General features: G+C 55.0%; 1 protein-coding gene across 1 annotated transcript; it reads right to left on the minus strand.

Moving 5' to 3' along the window:
- Window positions 1-5,449: 5,449 nt before the first annotated feature.
- Window positions 5,450-23,041, minus strand: CACNG3 (calcium voltage-gated channel auxiliary subunit gamma 3). The gene is made up of 4 exons (XM_031606605.2): window positions 22,764-23,041; window positions 8,382-8,465; window positions 7,472-7,612; window positions 5,450-6,832 (listed from the first exon to the last, which is right to left on the minus strand). Exons 1-4 carry the CDS (start codon window positions 22,972-22,974, stop codon window positions 6,321-6,323), a joined length of 948 nt encoding a protein of 315 aa, XP_031462465.1. The 5' UTR covers window positions 22,975-23,041; the 3' UTR covers window positions 5,450-6,320.
- Window positions 23,042-23,570: the final 529 nt, after the last annotated feature.

The following is a 23,570-nucleotide window of genomic DNA, read 5'->3' on the forward strand; positions in this document are numbered from 1 at the left end:
TGCTCCTTCTCCATTATTTTATAGTCTCAAATAGCAACAATTTACCTGCTGCCAGTTTCTTGCTTTTCCATTTGCTGTAAGCCTGAAAGAGACAAATGGAGCACTTTTTGCTCAGCCATGTCGCTGGTGCCAGCAGCACTTAAAGAACTCTCAGCAGCAATGGGCTCACCTGGCACTGGGCACAGCAGTTCCTGGCACTCTGAGGATGCAGTGAGCTCCATCCAGCCCCAGCCTGCAGGTTAGGAACAGACCCCACTGCCCCTGCTGTGCCTGGTCCCCCCCCAGCTGCCTGCAGCTTTGGTGCAGCTGCAATCAATGCCACCCCAATGAGCACTGCTGCACCTGTGCTTTATGCTTACTGGCTTCTTGGAGAGCCCTTGTAGTGTCATGGTTAGGGGACAAGAGACAGGGAGTGTCCATGTGGTGACCTTAGGGCAGGCTCCTGTTGTACTTTGGCTCTTGAACAACCCCTCCTCCCACAGTTCTGTCTTCCTGGAATGGCTTTTGCTGGGACAAACCTCCCACAGCTGCCATCCCATGGTTGATGTCCACCCCTCCCCTCCCTGTGGTGTTCCCTGAAGGCAGCAGCTCACTGCTCTGTTCCCTATCAACTGTAGAATTTATAGGAGAGTGTCAGGATCCCCTGCCAAGCCCCATTGCTACATGTGCTCTGGTTTAAGGCTGGCGATAAAACCTGGTGCCAGTGGTTTGCATTGACATGTGGGGGCTGACAGCGCTGCTGCACAGAGTGCTGCTCCTGGGAGCCTCTCCCAGCTGCTGGGATCCCAGTGCTGCTCCATCCCTGTGGACTGGGGACATGTGCAGGGAACACATGGCATCTGCACACTCAGCAGCCCCAGAGCCACTGAGTGTTGTGTTCCCATAGGGAATAAGGGGAACTCCGGGCCCTGAGGAGGAGCAGGCGAGACTTGAATCTCCCTGGAGCATTTCCTATTGCTTTTAATTGGTGCAAATGGATGAGCTCTGATGGCATTATTTTGTGGGGATTGCTGGACTCACTGGGACAGAGCAGTGACGGAAGGATAATAACCACTGCCATGTGCTTAAGTGACACTCTCACTATGGAAGAACACATGCAGGCTGAAGGTTGGTGCTGTGAGTTCTGTGCAGAAAAGGCTGCACCCACCAGAGACCCCTGCAGGAACCCCCAGCCATCACCTGGTGTCACAACAGGGTGGTCCAAGCCCTGCAGCCCTTTGCCTTCTGTCACTTGGCTGCTGGGGTCTCTGTGTGAAACTTGCTGAGCATTGCAACTGCTGCACTGTGAGAGCAGCAGCAGTGTTTGGCCTATTTATTTTTCTTCCTTTGCTGTTGTTCCTCCCTTTCTCTCTTCAAATCTTCCTTTGAAACCAAAACTTCCTGTTGTCTGAAATGGACAATCAGAGCTCCGGCAGCTGCAGCCCGAGAGCTTCGGTGCTTGGCAGCAGGATAAGAACTGCAAAACTATTTCTTTGAGGCAAATTATGCATTCATCTTGCTCATTTAAAACAAAATATGATTTGCAATTTAACTTTCCATAATGAGCTCCTGCTATTATACGGTTTCCATAATGGCTGGTTTCACTGAAACAGATTGTTGGTGCACATGGTTTACAAAACATTTTCAATGCAAGCCCCGTTTTTTCTTATTTTAAATAGCAACAGCTGCTAAGCATGATAATTATTGTATTTCATCAAAATAAACGTACCAAGTTGCTTCTTAACTCTACTTGGTGCAGTTTTCCAGCAGACCTGGCGGTTACTAAAGATGGGGGAAGTTGTGATGGAGTGACAGCAGTTTGTCAGCAAAGAGATGCTGCTGAGATGAGGGTTTGCTGCTTGGGCAGTTCCTGGGGAAATTTAAGAGCTGGGCTTTGCAGCCATGGCCAGGCAAAGATTTAGGTGCACAGCACTCCTGGCAGCTGATAGCATTGCTGGAGGAGCTCTTGCAGCTGCTGAATGAAGGCTGCCCTTTGGAGCACCTCAGCTCTTGGATTTAGATGACATATAGTAATGGCACCGCAGAAGCCATTACTGTCCATCAAGGAAATAATAAACACGTGCTATGAATTGCTTGGACCCACCTGGGCTTTTGAGAGTTATTTCAAATGGTAGAAAAAGAACTACAAACAAATCAAAGCAAGGGAGGGCAAAGGACAATGTCAAGGAAGGTGCAACCAAGGAGGTGACTGCTGAGGCTGAGGAGCCCATCCTACAGCATGGTGTGGGATGTGGGTACCTGCAGAGCTGGGCTTGAGAAAACATTGTGGGAAGGGAAGGAGGAGAAGGAAAGCTCCACACTGATCCACATGCGGGTGATGTTCCCTCCATGTCTGTACGTGTGCCAACTTCTGCCAGCTGATGCGTGCAGCTCCCAGTTGGGATTTCTGTCTACTAAAACAGGAATACAACAATTAAAGCACTCCCTCAAGATGCAAGAAGCAGCAGGACCTGCAGTGACCAGAATGCAGGGGCTGCAGCTCCCCACTGCCATCCCCATCCCAGGGCTGTGCCTCTGGCCCCATCCCTCTGCCTCCTGCATGCCCCCACTGTGCGGTCCCTCTGCAGCAGGATGGATGCAGTACCCATGGCAACAGCCACTCCTGTGCTGACATTGGAACAACAGACGCTGACCTTGGTGGACACAGTTTCATTAGCAGCGTAACCAGAATGAAGCTCGTTACATTTTCAGCGGGGTCATTCCGAGGGCAATAACATTACCTGAAGTCTTCTGCTCAGGTGAGATGAGCCCACAGCTTGTGCTCATTTTGCAGTGACCATACAATGATCTAAAACTACAAAAAGGCTTTGTACGATAAATACAGAGCTGTTCCTGAGCTCTGCAGCACCCTTAAATCAGGCTGCTCACATACCATGTAGGCTGGGGCTGGCTGGCTGGTGTGGGCTGGAAGGAGGAGCAGCAGGAACCCCTGCCCATGGTGGCATCAGTGGGGACACAGTATGTGGTGATTGCCTGCACTGCTCCCTGGGATTGGCAGCAAGAGAACGAGGTAAGGGGGGTAAATGCTGGTCCAATTCCTTGAATTTGAACAAATCTTTTTAAATCCTTTTTTCCCTGAATGGTTGGGAAGATCAGGAGAGAGGCAGAATGCAGACTTTCAGGTACTGAAATTAAACTTGTTAAGAAATCCATATTGATTCACACTTCTGTGAAAAATATTGAAGCCTCTGGATTTAGCCTGGGTATTGATTTTCTCTCTCAGGGCAAAGACACTGGCACACAGGGCAGACGTGGCATGTGGCAGAGAGCATCTTCCACTGCCACCTGCCCGCATCCCTTTACCACCACTCAGGCTTGCAGGGAGCAGCTGCAACTCATTTCAGTGTCACCATTTGCAAGGCTGTGCCACTGATCTGCTCTGCACCCAGGTCTCCATGCTTGTCTCTCTTTTCTGCTACCATCTTCCAGCTCAGCCTTTGCTGGGGCACGACCACCAGATGCAGTGGCAGTACCTGTTTTCTCCCAACCAGAAGCAGCGGTGCCGTGTGCTGACCAGGGCTTGGCAAGACAGAGGACAAAAGACAAAGGACAAAGCAACAACAACAACAACAACAACAGGACAATGATATTAAAAAGATCAATAGCTGGAGGTGGTCTGCCTCAGAAATAACCGAACAAACCCTTCAGATAGCAAGCCCAGCTTCCAGGAAAGTAAAGCGGGGGTGTGCAGCCTGTGCTGCTGCATCCCTGGCACCCCACAGAGAGACCATGTCCTGGGGCACCTCCTGCTTCTTGTCAGTGAATCAGGGATAACTCAGTTACCTTTGGAAAATCAATTCTCTGTCCTTTGCCGTCTCCTGGCTCACTTCCCTCAAGGAAAACACCAGCAACACAAATCAGCCCAAACTTGACTTTGGGGCACCAAAGTACGCTGTGCTGGTGCAGCACATAGCACAGTGCTACACCCCTGTTCCTCCCAAGCACTGCTCCCGCAGGTGACCACGAAGGCAGTAAATACAAGACAGCAGATGTCATCATCCTTACAGCACTCTCAATTACATCACCGACAATTGCCATGACACTGGAGTTTCTCTGCCTGCAGCAGACCAGCAGTGAGCTGCGCTCCACCCAGCCCTGTAGCTGCTCCGCCTGCTGGGGGGGCAGGAGCGTGTGTGTGAGCAGCCCTGCTGCCGGGCTGGGATTTGTTCCCAGCTACCAGTGTGCCCCGCTCAGACGCTTTGCTGTTCCCGGTAAGTACAGTCAGAGCTTCTTACCTGCAGTATTTGGTGACTCAGCTGGAAGCTGCTTTCTGGAGATTTAGTTCTGAAAAAAATGTCACTTTTACAGAAGCACAGATCTGTAGGTGTCAGAAGGGCACTCTGGAGCCTCCTGAGTCCAATTCCCAGAGCGGGTTCCCTGCAGCAGGTTGCACAGGGACACATCCAGGCAGGTTTGCAGCCCTCCACTGGGCTCTCTCCCTGTCTGTCAGTAGCTGGGGAGCCCAGCACTGGGTGCAGTGCTCCAGGTGCGGCCTCCCCAGGGCAGAGCAGAGGGGAAAATCACCTCCCTCACCTGCTGGTCTCACTGTGCAATGCAGCCCAGAGTCCCATTGGCTTTCTTGGCCACCAGGGCACGCTGTTGGCTTATGGGCACCCTTGTGGTCAGCTATTAGTCAACCATAGGTTGACGACAACACCATTAGTCTTCTTGGCCTTGAAAGTACACCTCTGGCTCATGGTCAGCAATGCCACCACGGCATTGCTTGATGCTGTTTTCTAAGGGCACCCACCTGGAAGAGGTGTGCTGGGAGTTGTGGAGTCCTGCAGGGCTGGTGATCACACCCCAGGTAAACTAAAATGTTGCTGTTTCTGCATTCTACACCACAAGCCCTTTCATTACTTCATGTTTAAATATTTCCCTAGGATCGGGATGCTTCACTTCCTTGGCTGTTTTTAATACATGCAATCAGCGACTGCTGCAATTAAGAGGCCTAATTAGCATCTGAATAGGACTTCTCACCCACTCCTTACAACAGCAGCAAACAAGCCATGAGGACAGGAGCTGCACCGGGAACTTCCCTTGCACAGGGCAGTCGGGAGCTCTTCTGCCCCTACACCCATGGTGCTGCCATGGGAATCCATCATTTTGGTCAGGCAGTTATGTGAGGCTTCCTCTAAGTGCACAGCTCTAGGAGCAGCTGGTCAGGCCCTGCTGCATCCAGATGAGCCCTGCTCTGGACACAGACACGGCTCAGTGCTCAGAGCCAACCCCGTGGCCACCTGCAGAAGGCAGAGCCCAGTGGCACAGGGGCTCCCACTGCACCCAGAAATACCTGGACCCAGAGTAGCCCCTTCCCCATGCAGCCCACCAGCGTCCCCCAACAGCTCCGTGGGAGAGCTTGGAGCTGCATGGGGTGCAGCTCCAATGAGATGCTGTGCACAATCCCTGGTGACACAGCACAGCACACACCACCCATCCAGCCAAGGAACTTGCTTGCCAAACTGGATGACTTTATTGTTATTTTTTCCCATTCATCTCCTGGTCGTATTCATTATAGAACCACACACCATCAGCACACCAACCACAGCCAAGGCCCGATCATAATCCCAGCTTCTTCTCAGTGTGACCAGGTCAAGTGTAGCCTCCTCTGTTGTACCCAGACAGTAATTTGTGGCTGTGAGGGTATTAATTTTCAGGAATTATTTCATTTTCTTGCAACGTTAGAGGTTAATTAAATGCTGGCTAATTGCTACCAGTCATTGGAGAAATTTTGCTCCTGAGTCCATTCATGGTCTGAATGCACCAAAAGGAAGAAAGAAAGAATGGAGGAAAGAAAGAAGCCCTTTCATGACCACAGAAAATTGCAAAAGGATGTTTCTTCCAACCTGACATGACAAAATTGAATTCCAAGCTATTTAATGCATGCACGAAACACCATAAAGAAGCCCATCCCAAGCACTCCACCCACCACAACGGGACGCGGTTTCAAGACCATGAGCAGAGCAGCCAGCTCTGGGCTCCAGGCGTTCCGCTGGGAGTAACGACCCGACGGGGTTCTCACAGACAGGGCTGTCGCCAGCATTTCCAGTGGGACATACAGCTAAGGGAACACTGCGGTTATTATCAACATTAACGATGGTGACTTTGGGAATCCCCCAATCTGCCCTCTGGGTGCTGGGGCTGTCCCCACCAGGACAGCACGTCCCAGCCCGGCGTCCCCCAGGGTGGCACCTGGGGAAAGGGGCACGGGGAGCTCGTTGGGGTGTCCTTAAAAGTGGGGTTTCATGGGTTACACCGTCACGAGGATCATGTCATGCAGCCTGACAAAACACCTCTGTACACGCGCCCGGCGGCGGGGCTCAGACCGGCGTGGTTCGTCTGTTGGCCGGGTTGTTGTGCAAAGACTCCTTGAACTCTTTGGGGATGGAGTTGTGGACCTGTAAAAAACCGTGGTCCCGCTCCGAGTTGAGCAGCGTCCCCATGGTGACCTTGGAGGGATCCCTGGAGAGGGTGAACATGGAGATGTCGGTGGAGGGGATGGTGCCGAAGCCCTTGCTGATGGGCGACATGTCCCGGGAGCGCGGCTCGGTGGAGCGCGAGCTGGACCGCCGGCGGAAGCGGTACCGGTAGGGGGGCAGGCGGGTGAATGCCGACCGCTTCAGCAGCTCCGAGTGGGACCTGGCGCGGATCTGACGGTGCTTCTCGATGTACATGTGCACGGCGATCACCCCCACCATCTCGGCGATGATGAAGGACAGCGCGCCAAAGTAGAAGGACCAGCCGTAGGAGTAGCTCTTCTTGGAGTCGCTCTGCCCCGGGTCCCCTGCGTTGGCTGAGATGTAGACGATTATCCCGATGATGTTGCTGAGACCTGCGGGAGGAGGAGAGGGATGGGGCCAGCAGCATCCCTACAGCGTCAGCCCTGATTCCCAGGGCTGAGACCTGCACGAAGCAGTGACTCCGTCTCTCAATTCCTGATGGAGCCCAGAGATTTCTTTGGGTTTGGGGCAATTTCTGCACTGCCAGCAGAGCTTCAGGGCTGGGAAGCTGCTGATAGATTTCTGAATTTACTTAATGAATCGATTATGTTTTTTCTGTTGTTTTCTCATCTGCATCAGCGGCTCCTTCCAGCCAGAAGAGGGAGAGTAATTTGGCTCTTTGTGGGGAGAAGAAAAACACAGAATAGAGCAGTTCCTTGAGACAAAGACATTGTCATAAGACAATCAGTGGGAGCACTGGGGAGCTGTGCACAGAGAGAGGCAGCCCTGACGGTACTGCTCTGCAGGAAGTCTGCAGCAGTCCCTCCACCTGCTGCCCAGCATTGCAGGCTTCATGGGGCTGAGGGCAGATCCCGCACAACCTGTCCTGTGTTGAACTCTCATTGGCACTGTGTGGGTTTTCCCCCTTGCTTCTGGGACAGCTCCACAGCTGAGCCCCCCGTGCTGCTGGCCTTGGGGACCCGGACCTGCCCCCAGCCTCTGTGCTCCCCAGAAAGCCCAGAGCCCATCACCTGCTGAGACGAAGAAGATGCCGGCACTGAGGATGACGTTGTGTTTGCTCTTGTAGAATTCGCTGGCTGCCACGCACAGCCCCCCAAAGAAGAGCAGGCCCACACTGAGGATGGGGAAGATGCTGGAGGCTCTGACAGCACCTGTGGCGTAAAGATAGGGCACAGGCTAAGGCTCTGCTGGGCTCTGGCCTGCCCTAGGTTGGCCCACAGGCTGCTGCTATGGCCCTACGGATATCAGATCTCGGGAGTCACTACTTAAAGAGGGGCCTCTTCTGTTCACCCTTTCAGAAGTTCAGCTTCCAAACTGACTGCGAAGAGCAATTAATGCAGCAAATCCCTCCCTGCTGCTAAAACAAAGGCACCTAAAATATACTGTGCCTTGGTTTGGGCTCTCATGCCTCTCTCAGGGCCCATATTAAATGCACAGTAATACAGAGAAGCCCCATTAAAATGCCATTCTGGGGGCTTTAAAATAGACTTTTTTTTTTGTTTTAACTGTGGGAGGGGGTGGGAGAAGAGCTTAAACGCTCATCTACTAAAATGGCAAACCAACTCTATTAGACACATTCCACCTCAGGTGGGTGCACAGCACAGCACTCCCTGCAGAGCTTCAGCTCTACTGGGGGGTCCTCTGTGCCTGTGGTGCCCACCCAATGTGCCATGCAAACTTTCCAGCCTGACACATGGATGTTTGCTGACAAGTTGGGCATTGCACATTTGCATTCCCTGCTCAGTCAGGGTTTGCCTTGTGTGCACTCACCTCTCCCCAGCATCTGTCAGTTTGCACCTTTGTGCCTCACGTTTGAGCAAAGGGCTCAGAAGATGCTGGGGGAGATTGGTCTCATCCCAGCACTGGGGGTCCATGCTGAGGCCCTGGGGTTCGGGACAATGTGTGGGGCAGCAGACTCACGGAGGAGGTATTCAGCTGTGTCCTGCTCGTAGTCCGCATCCTCAGGAAAGTGGTCGATCTTCTTGCAGACTCCTCGGAAGGTTCCTGGGGAGACACAAGGCGGGGCCTTCAGATCTACACAGCTGCTGGGAGGGCCTGGGGCAGCTGATGCTCTGCACCTGGAAGCCTCCTAGTTCACATTTGGAAAAAAAGGCTCTCTTTCTTTTTTTTTTGGTCTTTTCCCTCCCCTCCTACCTCTGAAGCAAAACAAAAGCATTTCACCTCTATGTGTCTGCCTGTTTGCTTTGGCTCATTCCTTGCTGTGATTCAGGGCTCAGCTCTCTCCTGTGCCAAAGTGATGTGGTGGTGCCACAGAAGGAAGAAGCCAAGGATGAGCCCACTCCTGCCAGGTGATGCACAGCAGAGTGGTGCAGGGAGCGAGCATGGAGAGAGAGCCTGCAGGACCCACAGAGCTGCTGTCTCCAAAGCGAGCAGCAAACATTAATGCAGGAGTGTGCACAAGTGTTGACAAATGTTGTTCCTGATGTCATGCATGGGGAAACTGAGGCATGGAGTGTGTCTTCTCTGAACTGAAAGATCAAGATGGGGCAGGAGGGATCCTGCAGCTGTCTCCATTTGGGTTATGGCTCCTGCATGAAGCAGCCAGGGCTCACATGGAATTTGACCCAGTGCAGATGGTGGCAGTACAGGTCCTGGGGACCTCTCTTCTCCCATACAGCTGCACCATGTGCTCCTGGCCTACCCAAAGCCATTGCAAGGCATGCTGCTTCCTACTGTACCCCATTCCCATCAGCTTCAGCTCTGGGCTTGGGGGAGCTGAGCATCGTGACAGGCATCAATTAAAGCCTGGCAGTGAAGCTCTGGAGGTGGCAAGCTGTCATCGGAGCAGAGATGCGGCATCGGAGGGAGAAGCGCCTGCTCCCGTTGCTTTGGGAACTGCGGGCGCAGGGGAGGCTGAGAATGGGCAGCACCAGTGGGGTAGGCAGCATTGGGCATGGCAACGACAGCACATGTGGCACAGCCACCTCTTCCTCCTCCTTCCCAGCTCCTGGCTTCCTGCATCTCCTTCACCCTGTGCCCATCAGCCATGCTCTGCCCCATGCACTGCCCCCTGTATATCTCTTCTTCCTTCTCAGCTGTCACCCAGCTGTTAGACCACATCAAACACCAGCACCCTAACACCAGGCCCACCATGACATATCCCTACTCTCAGCTAGGGATGGGTTAGCTGGTGGAAGAGCCAAGGTTTCAGCACAGGTCTGTCTCTGTCTCTCAGTGCCTCGACAACAGTGAAGCCCCAGCCCTGCTCTGCCCAGGCAGCTCTGCCTTCCCCAGTGCAACCCAACAGCACAACTCCATCAGGAGCGAAGCCCTGAGCAGCAGCAGAACAGCACAGCAGGATGCACACAGCTGTGCTGCATCAACTCTCCTCCCCAGCTAAAGTTGCAACCTCTCTGCTTCAGTGCTTCCTGACCCACCAAAACACTTCATTTGCAACAGAGAATGACTTAAAAAATAATCAAGAAAAACAAACAAACGACACACACATAAAAAAGTGACTTTTCCAGTGCTGGCACAGAGATTTTGCTCAGCTGCAGGACTGAGCACCAGTTCCTGCCTGCTGCCCATGCTTAGGGGCAGTACTTCAGGGTCCCCACACCCCTCAGCCCCAGCTCTGAGCCCCATCCTATGGGGCATGGCACTGCACACCCCACGCTGCCGCCCCACCGCATCTATTTCACGCGCTGACATTTATGTCGGATCCTTTACTCCATTCTGTTCATTAACTGATGACTGTTACCATGGTGACTGTTTAGTCACCCGACACACCAAAAATGTCCCAAACTCCAAACAAATGCAACGCCGAGTGCCCCCAACTCCCATCTCTCCTGGGGAGGAGCTGCTCTCATGCCGCTGCTCGCTCCGTGTCCCTTTGCTCTGCCCTGCAGGACAGCACTGTGGTGCAACAGAACTGGACCACGGGCTGTGAAAAGCTTCTGCCCACTGACTTGCTCTCATGGCAGCCCTGCCCGTAGGGAACGGTAAACCTGGAAGAGCTGAACTCACAGAACACAGATTGCATTCAGCATTTTGGACTGCACTCCCTCCACCGTGTGCTCCAGGCAATTCCTCAGCCCCCTTCACCCCCCCAGGCTGCAGCCCCCCATTGCACACGACCCTCATGCTGCCCTCTGCTCCCCCTGCTCCAGGGGCGATGTTTCCGTTCAGCCTTCTGCTGCTGCTGGTTTAGTTCATTTGTATTTCGATGTAGGCACTCTCTGCACTGCATTTATCAGAGAATGCAAAAGCAATTAATTGATTTTATCTCAGGTCCGTTTCCCCTCACAGCCCTTTCCCCAGAGAGGGCCACAGGGGGGGGGAAAGGGGTTGGGAGAAGCACTGTTCTCACAGTGTTAACACAGTCAGGTACACAGACCCTCACCTGAGCAGCCAGAAGAGCAAAGAGCTCTGGTTGTGGTTTTAACACCTCATTATTTTTCATCCAGCAAACAGCTTTCAGAGATCGCTGCAGCTGCTCAGTGTGCAAAGCACAACTTGGGCTTGGGATGATGAACTAACACTGCTCTTCAATGAGAAAAGAGCTCCCACCAGCCTTTCCCTCAGTGGGCTCAGCCCAGTGGGAATCACAGACCTGCTGCCAGGTCAGGCCCAGCACTTGGCACTGCCTGGGGAGTTCAGCTGCAGACAGCCCATCCGGCTGAACCCACACAGTGTGAGAGACATGGCTGTGGTGCCCTGAGCCCTCTGGCATTCACCACCCACAGGAGAATAGAGCCTGGAGCTCAGCTGCAGCACTCTGTGCTGTGTGCCTGTGGCACACCTCGGAGATGCTCAGGAACCCGGCTCCCAGCAAGACTCCAAAATATCTCCCAGGAATCCAAACTCCAGAGCTCTCTCTCTTTTTTTTTTTTTTTTTTTTTTACCTCCCGCCCACCACCCAGATGCCTGCAGAGTTGGAGTTGGAAGGATTCATTTTCTCCTTCCCTTCCCCAGCTTCATGTGGTGCCACCGGGCTGAGAACTGCCTGCCCGAGAGCTGCACCCTGTGCACTCGATGCAAAGCGATGAGGACACAGCAGGTTTAGGGCTGGTGTTTTCTCATCCTGAAATAGGCTTTGTGGTCCTTCAGACAGCAGCCTGCCACATTCTCACAAGGCATCTGCTTGCACGAACCCTGCTGGCGAGCTGCTGAACTAAGATTAGTGTGTGCAATGGTTGGGAAAAGCCCTGTGCTCCACACAGCTCTGCCGAGATGGGTTCCCTGCAGCATGGCATGCTGCTTCCCCAGCCCCCCTGAGCATCCCTGCTCCCTGCAGTGGCCCAGAGCCAGGTTCCCAGCAGGGCAATGGCATGGGATGTGGCTCCCCCTCCTTCACACCCTCTCCCCCTCTCCGGTGGTGGTTGGTGTCTCAGCTGTCACCTACACAGATATGTATTTTCTGAAGGTGTTTTTTTTTTTTTTTTTTCCCTTACCCTTTGAAAAAAAAAAAAAAAAAACAGTGGAAAATCCCCAAGTCAAACTAACGGAGTGCAACAGCAAGGAGGTGGCAGAGGCAGCAGTGTGGTTGCAGAGCTGGATGGGCAGATGCTGGCTCAGACAGGAGCTTGAATGTGGGCAACCAAAGCACAGGGGCAGCCCCATGCCCAGCGATGACCCCACAGCTCAGGGCTGGGCAGTGCCTGGTGGGATCTGGGTGTCCCCATGGGCACAGCCGGGCTCTGGCATCATGGCTGCTGAGAGATGCTGCTGCTGCTGCAGGCAGTGCCAGCGCCCGAGTGTCACAGACTTTATTCCCTCAGCATTGCTAAAAGGGAAAAAAAAAAAAGGAAAAAAAAAATCTACATTTTGACAGTGACTCATCATCTCCCATTCTGGAATCTGTGGGGTTGCTACAACCTACACAAGGCAGTTCAGAAAAGCAAAAACAATTCTGAATAATAGAGGAGGAAAAAAGTTTGAAAAGGATGGATAATTTCTGGCACTCTTTGAGGGCTCAGCTTTGGTGTTCTCACGATAGAAGCAATCAGGTAACGCACCAGAGCTGATGCCCAGGTCACCCCCCAGGTTTCCTTCTCCATCACTGGAGCTCATTAGGGACCAGAGAGGCCCTACAATGACAGCTACCCCCCAGCCCAGCCCTGCAGTGGAGTGGGATGAGGACCATGGGTGGGAGCAGGGACACAAAGACTCCTCGGGGGGAAGGAGAGGGTGAATTCAGCCACCTCCCATGAGGCACATGGCAGCTACTGGGCTGGGGCAGCTCTGTGGCATTTTGTAGGAGAACATTTCTTGTTTCAACAGCATCGATTTTTATTGTAAAAAGTAATTGACGTTCCTATGATAGCAAAGTGAGGGCTGGAGCAGCCAGAATCCATGTAAATAAGCCACGAGATGAAAAGTAATGAGCTTCGCTGATTGAGTTTATCCTTTTAAATTAATACAACTGTAGAAATTTGAAAAAATCACCAGCTCAGAGATGATGACAGAGAGAGGCAGGCGGGAGCAGGGGCTGAGCACTCCTGCAGCACACACACAGGGACAGGAGCTGAGCCCATGTCCTCCCGTGGGGCTCCTCCCCACCATTTCTGCTCCCTTCTGCCAGCTTTCCATCCAACCTGTTGCAAATCACACCCTTTTCTGCTCTCTTATTTCTGCACAACCTCTGTGTTTCTGCGATGCCTTTTTCTCTCCTTTGCTCTTTGCCCTCTGCACGTCCCCGCAGCACAGCGGCTCCGGGGCTGTCCTCAGTGGGAGCCACGAGGTTCAGGGACACAGAGGCACGGGGGCACCGTGTCACAGCCCCAGCCGGAGCTGCCCCCGGCCCCACAGCCTGTAAGCCTGCAGCAGAGCGGGAAGGAGGAGGCAGGGCGCAGCGGAGCATCACATCAAGGCGGGAGGAGGGGAGAAGGGGGGGACGTGTCAGAGAGCAAAGGGCAGAGCGGTAATTGCCTGCACATCACTGCTGCGAGCTGGGATAACACACCAGAGGGCCAGGACCAGCTCATTTATGGGAGTCCATCTGACCCTCGCAGCATCTCTGAACCCTACGGGGCGATTCACACAACTAGAATGCTAAAAAATCGGTGGTAAAACCCATCCAGAAAGGACGAGATGGGAAAAACAAGGGTCAGGAGTGCACAGACCTCCTGGGGATCCTCCGTGTGAATTAGCGGCCACGTGTTTAACCAGAGATAACACAGAGAGAGGGTAGGAGACGCGGTGCTCTGTGCCTGCTGCAGCCCCCGAGCTGCACCAGAGGACACATCATAGCGGCGGCGGCTGAAGTGCCTGTTTGTAACAAGTAGGAGAAGAAGCTGCGTGATGATGGAAGCGGGAGGTTTCGCTCTGCCCGTATTAAAGCGTCCAGCGGATTCCCAAGAACCCATAAATGCCAATTTCATAGCTCTGAAGCACGGTCCCTCGCTCAGGGAGCGCTCCTTCGGGCTCTGCGCTGACAGCTGAAGGGGAATGGATCAAGACATTAAGAAATGCGGCTCAGGTCCCGGCAATCAAGGCTTGATTACACTTCCTACGGGCAAACAGAGCGAAGTTCAGGCACTACCGTACATTTGCGGAGCTTTACCGGTCAATTCACAGGGAAAAAACAATTATGAGCCCAAGCAGTTAGAACGCATAAAAACACAGCTGTGAATAGAGGATGATTTAAGAGTGTTTGACCCCCAAATTTCACAACTGAGACACGAGCTTGCACCAATCGGAAAGCCGGCCGCTTAGCATGCAAACAGCCACGAAAACAAAAGTGCACCCAACAAAAGGGAGGGAGGGGATCCGCATTTAAATCATCAGCTCAGAACTGCGAAGCGCTGAGAGGACACCAAGAAAGAGCACAGAAACCACCACAACGTCGTTCCCCGACGCGGGGCACGACGGGCCAGCAGGAACCCGGCGCAGGAGGGCCGTGCGGGAGGGAAGGAGGCACCAAAAGAGCTCCTCCATCTCTTTCTGAGAGCTACGAGAAGTAAATCGCTCCTCAGGAGTCAAGCAGTGCAGAACATCAAGGCTAAAAATATGTAAATCGCCACGGCAAGCACTGCCAGAGCTTCAGCAAGGCCAGGAAGATGCCAAAAGGCAATTTAGAATTTCTGAGCTCGCTGCATGAGGCATTAAAAAGGTCACTATTTCTGAAAGAGGGATCTTTACAAATAAACACATTTGCTCAGGACTCGGTGAGTCATGCTGGAGCGGAGCACAGAGCATTTCCAACCTAATGCTTCTGACAGGCCACGAGCGGGGTGATCTTTTCATGTTTACAGTTCATCGATAGTTTTTACAGCTGCACAGTCAATCTCTGAAGCACATTTAGCCTGGGAGGAGGCTCGGCAGGCTGTTTTCCTTGCAAAAGTGATATTAAATTTCTTTTTTCTTTCTCTCGTAGTGCTGATTCGAAGCTAAGTACTTCAGCTTCAGATATGGGACTGCTACTTAAACACCTCCTTTTTTATTATTATTATTATTATTATACTGCTTCTCGCATCTCCCTAACAACAGAAACATTCCAAGATTTCAGCTGAAGTGCTGAAAGCAGCCATACCCATCCAACCCTGTTTGGTGCAGAGGGCTGCAGCCCCAGGGGGGGACAAGCAGTGCTTGGTGAGCAGCACTGCAGCTTCACTCCCCATTTATTGGGAGCATCCTACAGGCTGAGCTCCAGGAGCAGGGTTTGCAGTGCTGAGCATAAACCACTTTTTCCTTATATCCAATCTCAGTCTCCTCTCTTACGATTTGAAACCATTTCCCCTTGTCCTATCCCAACAGATCCTGCTACAGATTCTCCTCTTCTTTCTAACAGCCCTCCTTTGGTTGCTGAAAGGACACTGAAAGGTGGAAGATCTGGGTCTTGATTCTTCCCTCGTCTAAGAGATCTCACACTGAGCAGGCACCCGGGGCACAGCACCCCCTGAATCACTGTGTGCTGGCAGCAGTGATGCAACCAGCACTGCTGCATCAGAGCCCGGACAGAGCTGCCAGAGGTTGGATGACAACAGCTGGGTGGCACAGGGTGCTCCAGGCTCCCTGTCCACCATAAAGCAGTGCTGGCACGGGGGGCTGTGCAGGACACGAGGACATGGCAAAGGTCCCTTCGCACAAGTGAAAATCAGGAACACTTCCATAACAGTATTGGTAATCTCTGGGGGAGGGCTGCTTCCCCCTCCCTTTACATTTCCAGCACGAACAAAAAGTACAACAGTGGGACAGTTACCAAACAAACTGGAAGAGTGAGCATCCGCCAGGCACGAGCACAAATGTCACCCTCACACGCCTTTTGTTTGCACTGTGCTCAGGCTGAGTCACGCACTGCTCCTTCCTGCACCGCCCTGAGCTGCTGCCCCACTCACGGCCCGGTGCTCCGCATGGGACACGAACTGCTCGATGCCAAGTGATGCATGAGGCCCTCCCACTGCTGGGCTGCAGCCCCTGCCCCTGCCTGCTGCCCTACCTGGCGGCCTGACCCCGCTCTCTGCGTGATCAAACGCAGTTCCCCATCACCTGACATAGGGATGGCGGCAGCCCGACAGTGCCAGGTTTTGTCTGCGGGTTGTGGTGTCAGGAGATAAGGAGCACGCAGTATCTGAGAACAGCATCATGCAGCATTACCTGCTCAGCAGCCATAATAATTCCTCCTGCCTCTCTGCACGATGACTGCAAACAAACCCTGATATTTTCAAGCCTGTCAAACGCAGTCAGCCAGTGCGCGAGTGAATTCTGCAGGGGTTAGGGAGGCAAGCACAACCCAGCTGTCATGGCACACATTCCAGCAGGGAGCAAAGCCCTGTTGCAATGACAGTCCACCTCCAGAAGCTCCTTTTGGTGCTGAGCACGGGACAGTGCAGCCCCAGCACAAGCAGTGCTGGAAGGAAAGACCCTGCAGCTCTACCATTAACACTCCTGGTAGCCTCAGTCAGGTGTGCAGCCCAATGAAAGTGCAGCAGCTTGGGATATGCACCTGTTAGCCAGCAGGGCACCTGGTCACCGTAGCTCTGCAGCATTTGTTCCAATCAGTTCTCCTCACACAACTGCTGCACCACTTCCCCTTCTGCCCCCAGCAGGTCTGCAGCCATCACCCAGTAATTCTGCTGAGTAAATGCTGTGCCTGAGCACAGGGGTACTGCTGGCACAGTGTGCCTCTGCTTCAGGAAATGACCATGAGGAGCATTTCTGTACCATCCATCTCCAATACAACCAGTCCAAAGGATGTTGGACAGCATGAAGCATGGAGTATTCCCTACTTTAAACTTAGTTTGAAAAACACTCCTCTATATCAGATAGTTGGTAGGGAACATAATCATCAAATAAGGAGATGCACAAAGCACACGAGCCACCAAGACTGGGCTCGCATCATGAGCAGTGCTTGTGGGGCAGTGCCAGAACGTCTCCTCTGCAGAGCTCCAGTGTGCACGAGCATGGAGCGACAACAGCAGTTGTCACCCCAGCACTATCACTCCTTATCACAGCAGGTGTCTTCTAAATCAAAGGAGCACCTTGGGATGCCCACTGCTGCGCTCCCCAGCGCGAGCCATGCCTCATTACAGCTGGAGGACTGCATAGCACGGTGAGCTCCCCAGGGTGCTCATCCTTCAACAAACAGCCACAACACCACGTGCAGCACCAGGCAGAGCAGAGCCCCGAGGAGGGGAAGTGGGGACCTGCAGCCCAGCACCAAGCACCAAGCAAAGATGCAGCCAAGTACAGCTGTAAGGAGTTCTCTTCCATGGGATTTCAGCGCAGTTACAGAATTTTGAGAGCAATTTTGGTCTTAATGTCTATTCACAAAGTGCACCTTGTGTTTATTAAAAATCCGTGGTGAGATCCATGTGAATAGTGCCAGAATCACCGAGCCATCATGGCTGTGTCACCTCGCCTCATCCCAAGCAGTGCGGGCACTGCAGAGGGCAGTGGCTGTGTCAGAGGGACTGCACCCCACTAAGCAGAGCTGAGGGGCTGTGTGTACCCCTTACCACCAGTGAACTCACCCAGACCTGCTTCCAGCTGCGCATTATGAAAGGCAGAAAGCTCGTGGGAAGAGAAGTGATTCACCAGCAGCCATGTAACCCTGCACTGCGCAGCAACGCTGCTCTCCCACTGCCTGGCCAGTGCAGAGACACCGGGCACGGAGACCTGGCACCATCATGGTGGCTGCCCCAGTGCTTGGGCTGGCTGCCTCTGTGAGCCATCACCAGTTATTTACAGCCGTAATGGAGACAGTGACCTTGCATGGAAAAAAACAACACTTTGAGCCTCATTCAGATTCAGCCTTCCACCTCTATTAAACAGGAGCAGCTCTTGAGATGACAGACTCTGCACCACGCCTATGCAGCAATAAAACGCCTGCTCCCGAGCTGCTCGCAGCATACATTCACTCCTCACGTGCTGCTCACAGCAATGTGGGAGCTGGCTCCCCACGCTGCCCCAGACGATGGGAGCGGTGTGCTGACAGCTGCTGCACGTCCCACGAGGTGAGTGCTGTGCCCGCTGCTCCACACACCCATCTCAGAGCAGAGCTGGGGCAGGAGCAGAGTGAGATCCTCCAATGGCAGCAGGATGAGCTGTGGCCCAGCTCTGGCCTAGAAGGGCTCCTATGGCTCTTGGTGCAGGCACAGGGGTGTGGAGCAGGCCAGGGGTCAGGCAGTTCGATTGCCATCTCCATTGGAGGAGCATAATGAACACTTACGCAATATAACTTTCAACAAGACAAAGGGTAGGGATGCCCAAGTCAGAAGTCTGACCTGAGTCCCATGCTCAATGGTTTTGCCTAGCCCAGCTCTGCCCCCAGCACCAGCTCTGCCCCCAGCACTAGGTGCAAGCCCTGCGCATACCCACATATCTTTTTTCTGGGGGCAGGAAGGATGGGGTTAAACCTGCAGCGTGTAAACTGCATCAGGGCATGGGCAACGTGCCCTCCTCACCCTCCCCCATTGCTGCCATTTGAGGTGCCTCTGTGTCTAATTTCTGTTGCACCATTGCAGCTCCCTGTCCCTGCATGGGGGCAGAGGCCTTTGCTCCACTCACCCCCAGCGCAGATAGTGCAGCTGAGTGGGGTTGTGAGCACCGTGGAGAGGTGTTAAATGGCAGCCAGAGTGTTGGTGAGAACCCATCACAGATGGCATCCAGACAGAGGAACAGGATGAGCGGCTCTTTAAATACCTGCTGATAATGAATAGCACAAAAATGTGCTCCATCATGGCTGATTGCAATCTCACAGACATTTGCTTGGCGCTTTTAAAAATTAAAGATAATAACTTTCTAACAGAAACAATATTGCTGTCACCTTGGGGAAATTCTCTGCTTGGCCTCCCTCGGAGGGCTGTGAGGCTCCAGGAGCTGGTGGCTGGCCAGCAGCAGCTGCTCACTGCCCACGGCTGCCTTCAGTATGAGCAGCTCTGCTCTGCAGAGCCAAGAGGAGCTCTGGGCACAGCCAGGGGGAGAGGAGAGCGCAGAGCCACCCCTGCAGGTGGAGAGCCATGGCAGGAGTTCCCTGCACCCTGAGCTACTGCCTGAGAGAGGCACTCAAAATTGCAACTAAAAGAGTTCAAAAGTGGGACTCCTGCTATTGGAAACAGAAGTTATCACATGCACATGGCCAATCATACAAGCTAATGGGATCGGTTAAAATAAACCTGCATGGTTGAGTAATACAAGGAGAAATTCTTCAGTCGTGTTGAAAGAAAGGAGCTCCCTGCCACTGCTGGGTGACAGCAGTACAGCTGTCAGTCACGAGCAGAAGTGACACCCAATGATTTCTGCACCAGGTGCTGCTCTTCTGGGAGACAAGCAGCTCTGTGCACGGTCAGGGATCAGGGAAGATGCTGAACAGCTGCCCTTAAATTTGCACATGGAATTGATGGGGCTGAAAGACTCCATCCTGGTAGCACTGGGAGGACAGGCTAAGGAGTTTTCTGAAGGCCTAAAAGGAATTTTCATTCATCTTGGCAATCTGGTGAGTTTCTGGAGGACAACAGCTGGCTTTATGGTTAATCTGCCCCTACAGATCCCCACAAGCAATGGCAGTGGGGGGGGCCATGTGGCACCGGTGCTGTGGAAACAGCCCCAATGGGGAGCAGAGCTGCATTGCTCCCAGTGCAGTATGGGCTGGGCTGCAAAGGAGAGCATTACCATAACACATCCAGAGCTCCACAAGCTGTTTGATTTAGCTGTCCTGAAGAAGTAAAAGAGTGGTATTATGCTTTTTAAGCAGATTGTAGAGATTGTGAATTGCCTTCCAATGGGATGTCTCTACGTGGGACCTGCTGCTGAAACAGCACTGGGCTACAACAGTGTCTTTACGGAAAAATATTAACGATAATATGAATTAATTGTGGATAAAAGATGTAAATGGCAGGGGAAAGTCCAACTGCAATAGTCAGGAATGATGGAGGAGGGTTGGGTGCTGGGGACAGGTGCAGAGGTGGGCTCAGTTACCCACAGTCATTCTGCAGAGGCATGGCCAAGGCTTTGCCTTCGGGAGCTGCAGTTGCCATGCAGGATATGACAGCAAAGAAGGGGTGTGGGGAGGTGGTGAGCAGTCATCAGGGAGGTGCCCCGCAGAAGAAAGCTGGTCAGAATTAGAGTGCAAGAGGTAGAGCAGGAACCCCATGAGGTGACATATTGGAGAAGGGACTGAGTTTGTTTATTCCCAGCACTGCAACTGCAGTGGGGTTGGGATGTGGGAACGGAGGGGGCAGAGGAGCTGAGATGTGGGAGTGGTGGCTGGGCCCTGGCTGAAGGTGAAGGCAGTTCTGGGAATTGCGTGGGGCAGGCAGGTCCTGGTCCTCCCTCTGCTGCTCACTGACAACATCCAAAAGAGTGATTTTTACTCTTAGCCAAATTCCCCTAAGAAGGTCAACAATACTTAAGAAAAGTTCTCGGAGTTCAGTGGGGAGAAATGGGCTCTGTCATGTACTGTGGCCCTGCTGCTACTGTGAGACGGGAGAATTGGTCCAGGCAAGAGGGACACCGTGTCCCCTGCATCCATCCAAGTCCAGGACAAGAAGCCAGCAGGGCATATGGGGGAAAGACATGTCCTGGCAGGACAGATGAAGAAAGCAGGATGGACAGACAGATGGGGCCAGTGGGACCCCAGAGCATTTGCTAAGCAGTGGTAAGGAGCACTCAGGGTGCTCCAGAAGCACCAAGCACTTTGTTCCCTGTTCCCAGAGGAGGAAGGGGCAGCCCCGCTTCCAGCACGGCCACTCCCCATCCCTGCCATCCCCCCTCCTCTGCCTCCTGATGCTGGGGAGCCAGCCCCAACCTGCTGCGTGCAACCCAAACACTGCAATGTTCAGTACGGCAAAGGCTGCGCCAGCACAGCAGTGGTGAGCACTGCCCGGGCTCTCGCTGTCGAGGCAGCCGCTAATTTGTGTTTGCCGGCGTGGGTGTCTCACACAGCTCTGCTGCTGCGGCTTCATTCAAGATTTATCCGCTCCTGCCATGGGCTCAGAGCAGCCATGTGACGCAGCTCCCACGCAGGGCTGTGTGCTGCTGCTGTGGGCTCGCAGAGCACTGTGATGCTGTGCACCCGGCGCCGCTTCGGTCATTTCAATAATCCGCTGCACGCACGCAGGCAGGCGAGGAGCGGAGCAACGCTTAATTCCTCTGTCGCAGCGCACGCTAAACCTCTGTCAGCAGCAGAAATCTCCAGGCCCGGGCGTTCCCTAAAGCACAGAGATCTGCTCGGTGCTGCGTGCTCCCAGCACCCCAGGGCCAGGTTCACCACCGAGAGAGGCTGACAACAGGCAACAGTCCTTATTCTGCAAGCCAGATGTGATGAATGCACAGAAGCAGCACAATGATGAGGCCCTGCCAGCAGGAGGGGCTGCCCTGCCCCTCTGCCCCCTTCCTCCCCCACCAAAGTTCCTCTCCCTAATGCAGGAATGGCTCTGAGCAGAACATGGCACATGGTGTTCTTGCACCCAGCACCAATATGTCCCCCAGCAACAGGGCACTCAGGCTCCATGTGCTGCCCTGACACAGGGTGGGGTGGGGTGGGACCCCCAGTTGGGACCTCCCTACTCAGATCTCAGCTCGGTGCCCCCTGCCCTCCCCTGCCACATTCAGGGCGAGGACCTGTGATTCAGCGCTGAGCCCTTTCCTGAGCGTGCTGTGCCCAAGAGACCAGGGTTGTACCAGCTCCTTCCAAAGCAGTGATTTATGACAGTGAGGGAAACATAAAACATTCACTGAAGAAAACCACAGCCAGCAAAAATAAGAATTTTAGAAATTACTCATGCTTTCAGTGATCCCATCTCTCACAGCCCTGTCTGCTGCCTCCTCTGCTCCCTCAGCCTGAGAGGGGAGACAGATTATCGCCAATTACTTATTATGGAATTAGAGCATGATCCAAACCCTCCTTGAATCAATAGGAGAGCTTCGACTGCCTACAGTGGGCCTAGGGCCGAGTACAGGAGCACACAGGGTATTTCTGCAGCCGTGGCTGTGACTCACCGAGAACTTTCTGAGGCGGCGGGAGCAGCTCAGTGCTATGCTCGCTTGCCCCCATGTCAGCAGATCCTCTCCTGGGGTGGGGAGAGCTCCGCACCCCCAGGGCCACAGGATGGAGTGCAGCCCATTAGCCCGCAGGGCACCAGCTGCTACCGTTCATTTTAAAAGTTAGGGTGATCCCATCGGCCATTTTTTGCCGCACAGGTGCCAGCACCTGGACTCCACTCAGGCTCACGTTTGAGCGCTGCCTGTTGGTGCTCACACAAATCTCAGCCAGGAACTTCGGGCTGACGGCACCTCCGGAGCCGCGGGCAGAGAAGCAGGACAACAGAGGGTGCTGCCGCTGCAAGGGCAGAGCCCTGAGGGCAGGCGGGGGGGGCAGCCGTGGGGCGCGGTCCCCGAGGGACGCAGGGCCGAGCAGCGGCGGGGCAGCAGCAGGACGCCGTGCCGCTCGGCGGAGTAGGGCCGGCCCCGCTGCCGGGGGGCGGCTGCGGGCGCAGCGCATTACCCTCGGCGCGAACACGGTGCCCGCAGAGCCCCCGCCGGGAGCGGCTCAGAGATGCGCTCACCGCTCGATTCCCATTAAAGCGGCCCCGGGGCCCAGAGAGAGAGAGGGACCTGTGGCCGCGCAGCCCCGGCCCCGCCGAACGGCCCCGCCGCTCGGGGTACGCACCGCGGCCGCCCGCAGTCGGCACCGCTTCCCGGCACGGGGGGAACCCCTCCGGCACCCCGCGTTCCTCGCGCGGGAGCCGCCCGCAAAGTTTCCCCCGCCCGCAGCGCGGCACCGCCGAGCGCATCGTCTCCGGGCGGGGGTCCGGACGTGGGGCGGGGGTCCGGGGCACCCCTGCCTTCCCCCGAGCTTCTGGGGCCGGGCCTCGGCGGGCGGCCGGGGGCGGTCGGTACCTTCCAGGCAGCACGTCCTCCAGAGCCCCGAGTGGGTCATCACCTCCTCGTTCTTGCGGCTCGTGTCGTTGTCGCCGCCGGACTTAGTCCTGCACACGCCGCGCGAGTAGAGCCAGTAGTCGGTGCCCACGGCGATGGTCATCAGGCTGAAGGCTGCGAAGGCTCCCACCGTGGTGATGAGCATCTGGACGCCTCTGTCACACATCCTCATGCTGCTTCATCCTACGGCGGCGGCTCGCAGGGGAAGGGCCGGCGCCGCCGCCCGCCGCCGCTCTCCGCGCCCGGCGCCTCATGCCCCCGCGGCCCGCGCCGAGCCGGGCCCCCGCGGCGGCGCAGCGCGGGGCCGCCGAGCCCCGGGGCTCCCGGCCGGCATGGCCCGAGCGACGGCGGCGCGGAGCGGAGCGGCTCCGCCGTGCGCCCGCGGCGGGGAGCGCGGAGCCTCTCGCGGCGCCTCCCCCGCGCCGCCCGGCCCAAGGCAGCCGCGGGGGGCGGCGGGGGCGGGGGGCAGCGGAGGGCGGGCCGCGGGGGGTGGTGTGGGGGGAGGGGGGCACCGGGAAACCTCCCCCCGCGGGGGACGGAGCCGGGGCGGGGGAGAGGGGGGCGGTGCTGGGGCGAAACCCGGCGGGGACTCATCCGGCCCCGCTTCGCCCCGCCGTCGGGAGCCGCTGCCCCCCCCGGGACAACGCTCCGAGCACCATCCGACCACCTGAATGCGTGGCGGGGGCACCGCAGCGATGGCCCGGGCTCTCCTCGGCCGAAGAGCCGCCTCCCGCACCCAGCACAGCTGCCTGCCCCGGGGGAGCCGTG

Source organism: Phasianus colchicus, chromosome 16 (genome assembly GCF_987193195.1).
Source record: "Phasianus colchicus chromosome 16, bPhaCol1.hap1.1, whole genome shotgun sequence".
Lineage (NCBI taxonomy): Eukaryota > Metazoa > Chordata > Aves > Galliformes > Phasianidae > Phasianus > Phasianus colchicus.

Bases quoted from the DNA above. Each gene is read 5' to 3' on its own strand.
- CACNG3 (XM_031606605.2), bottom strand. From the start codon at position 22,974: ATGAGGATGTGTGACAGAGGCGTCCAGATGCTCATCACCACGGTGGGA. The intron at 7,613-8,381 runs GTGAGTCTGCTG...TTTACGCCACAG, and splicing joins CACAGCTGAATACCTCCTCC to GTGCTGTCAGAGCCTCCAGC. The intron at 6,833-7,471 runs GTGATGGGCTCT...CTCCTCCCGCAG, and splicing joins CATCTTCTTCGTCTCAGCAG to GTCTCAGCAACATCATCGGG.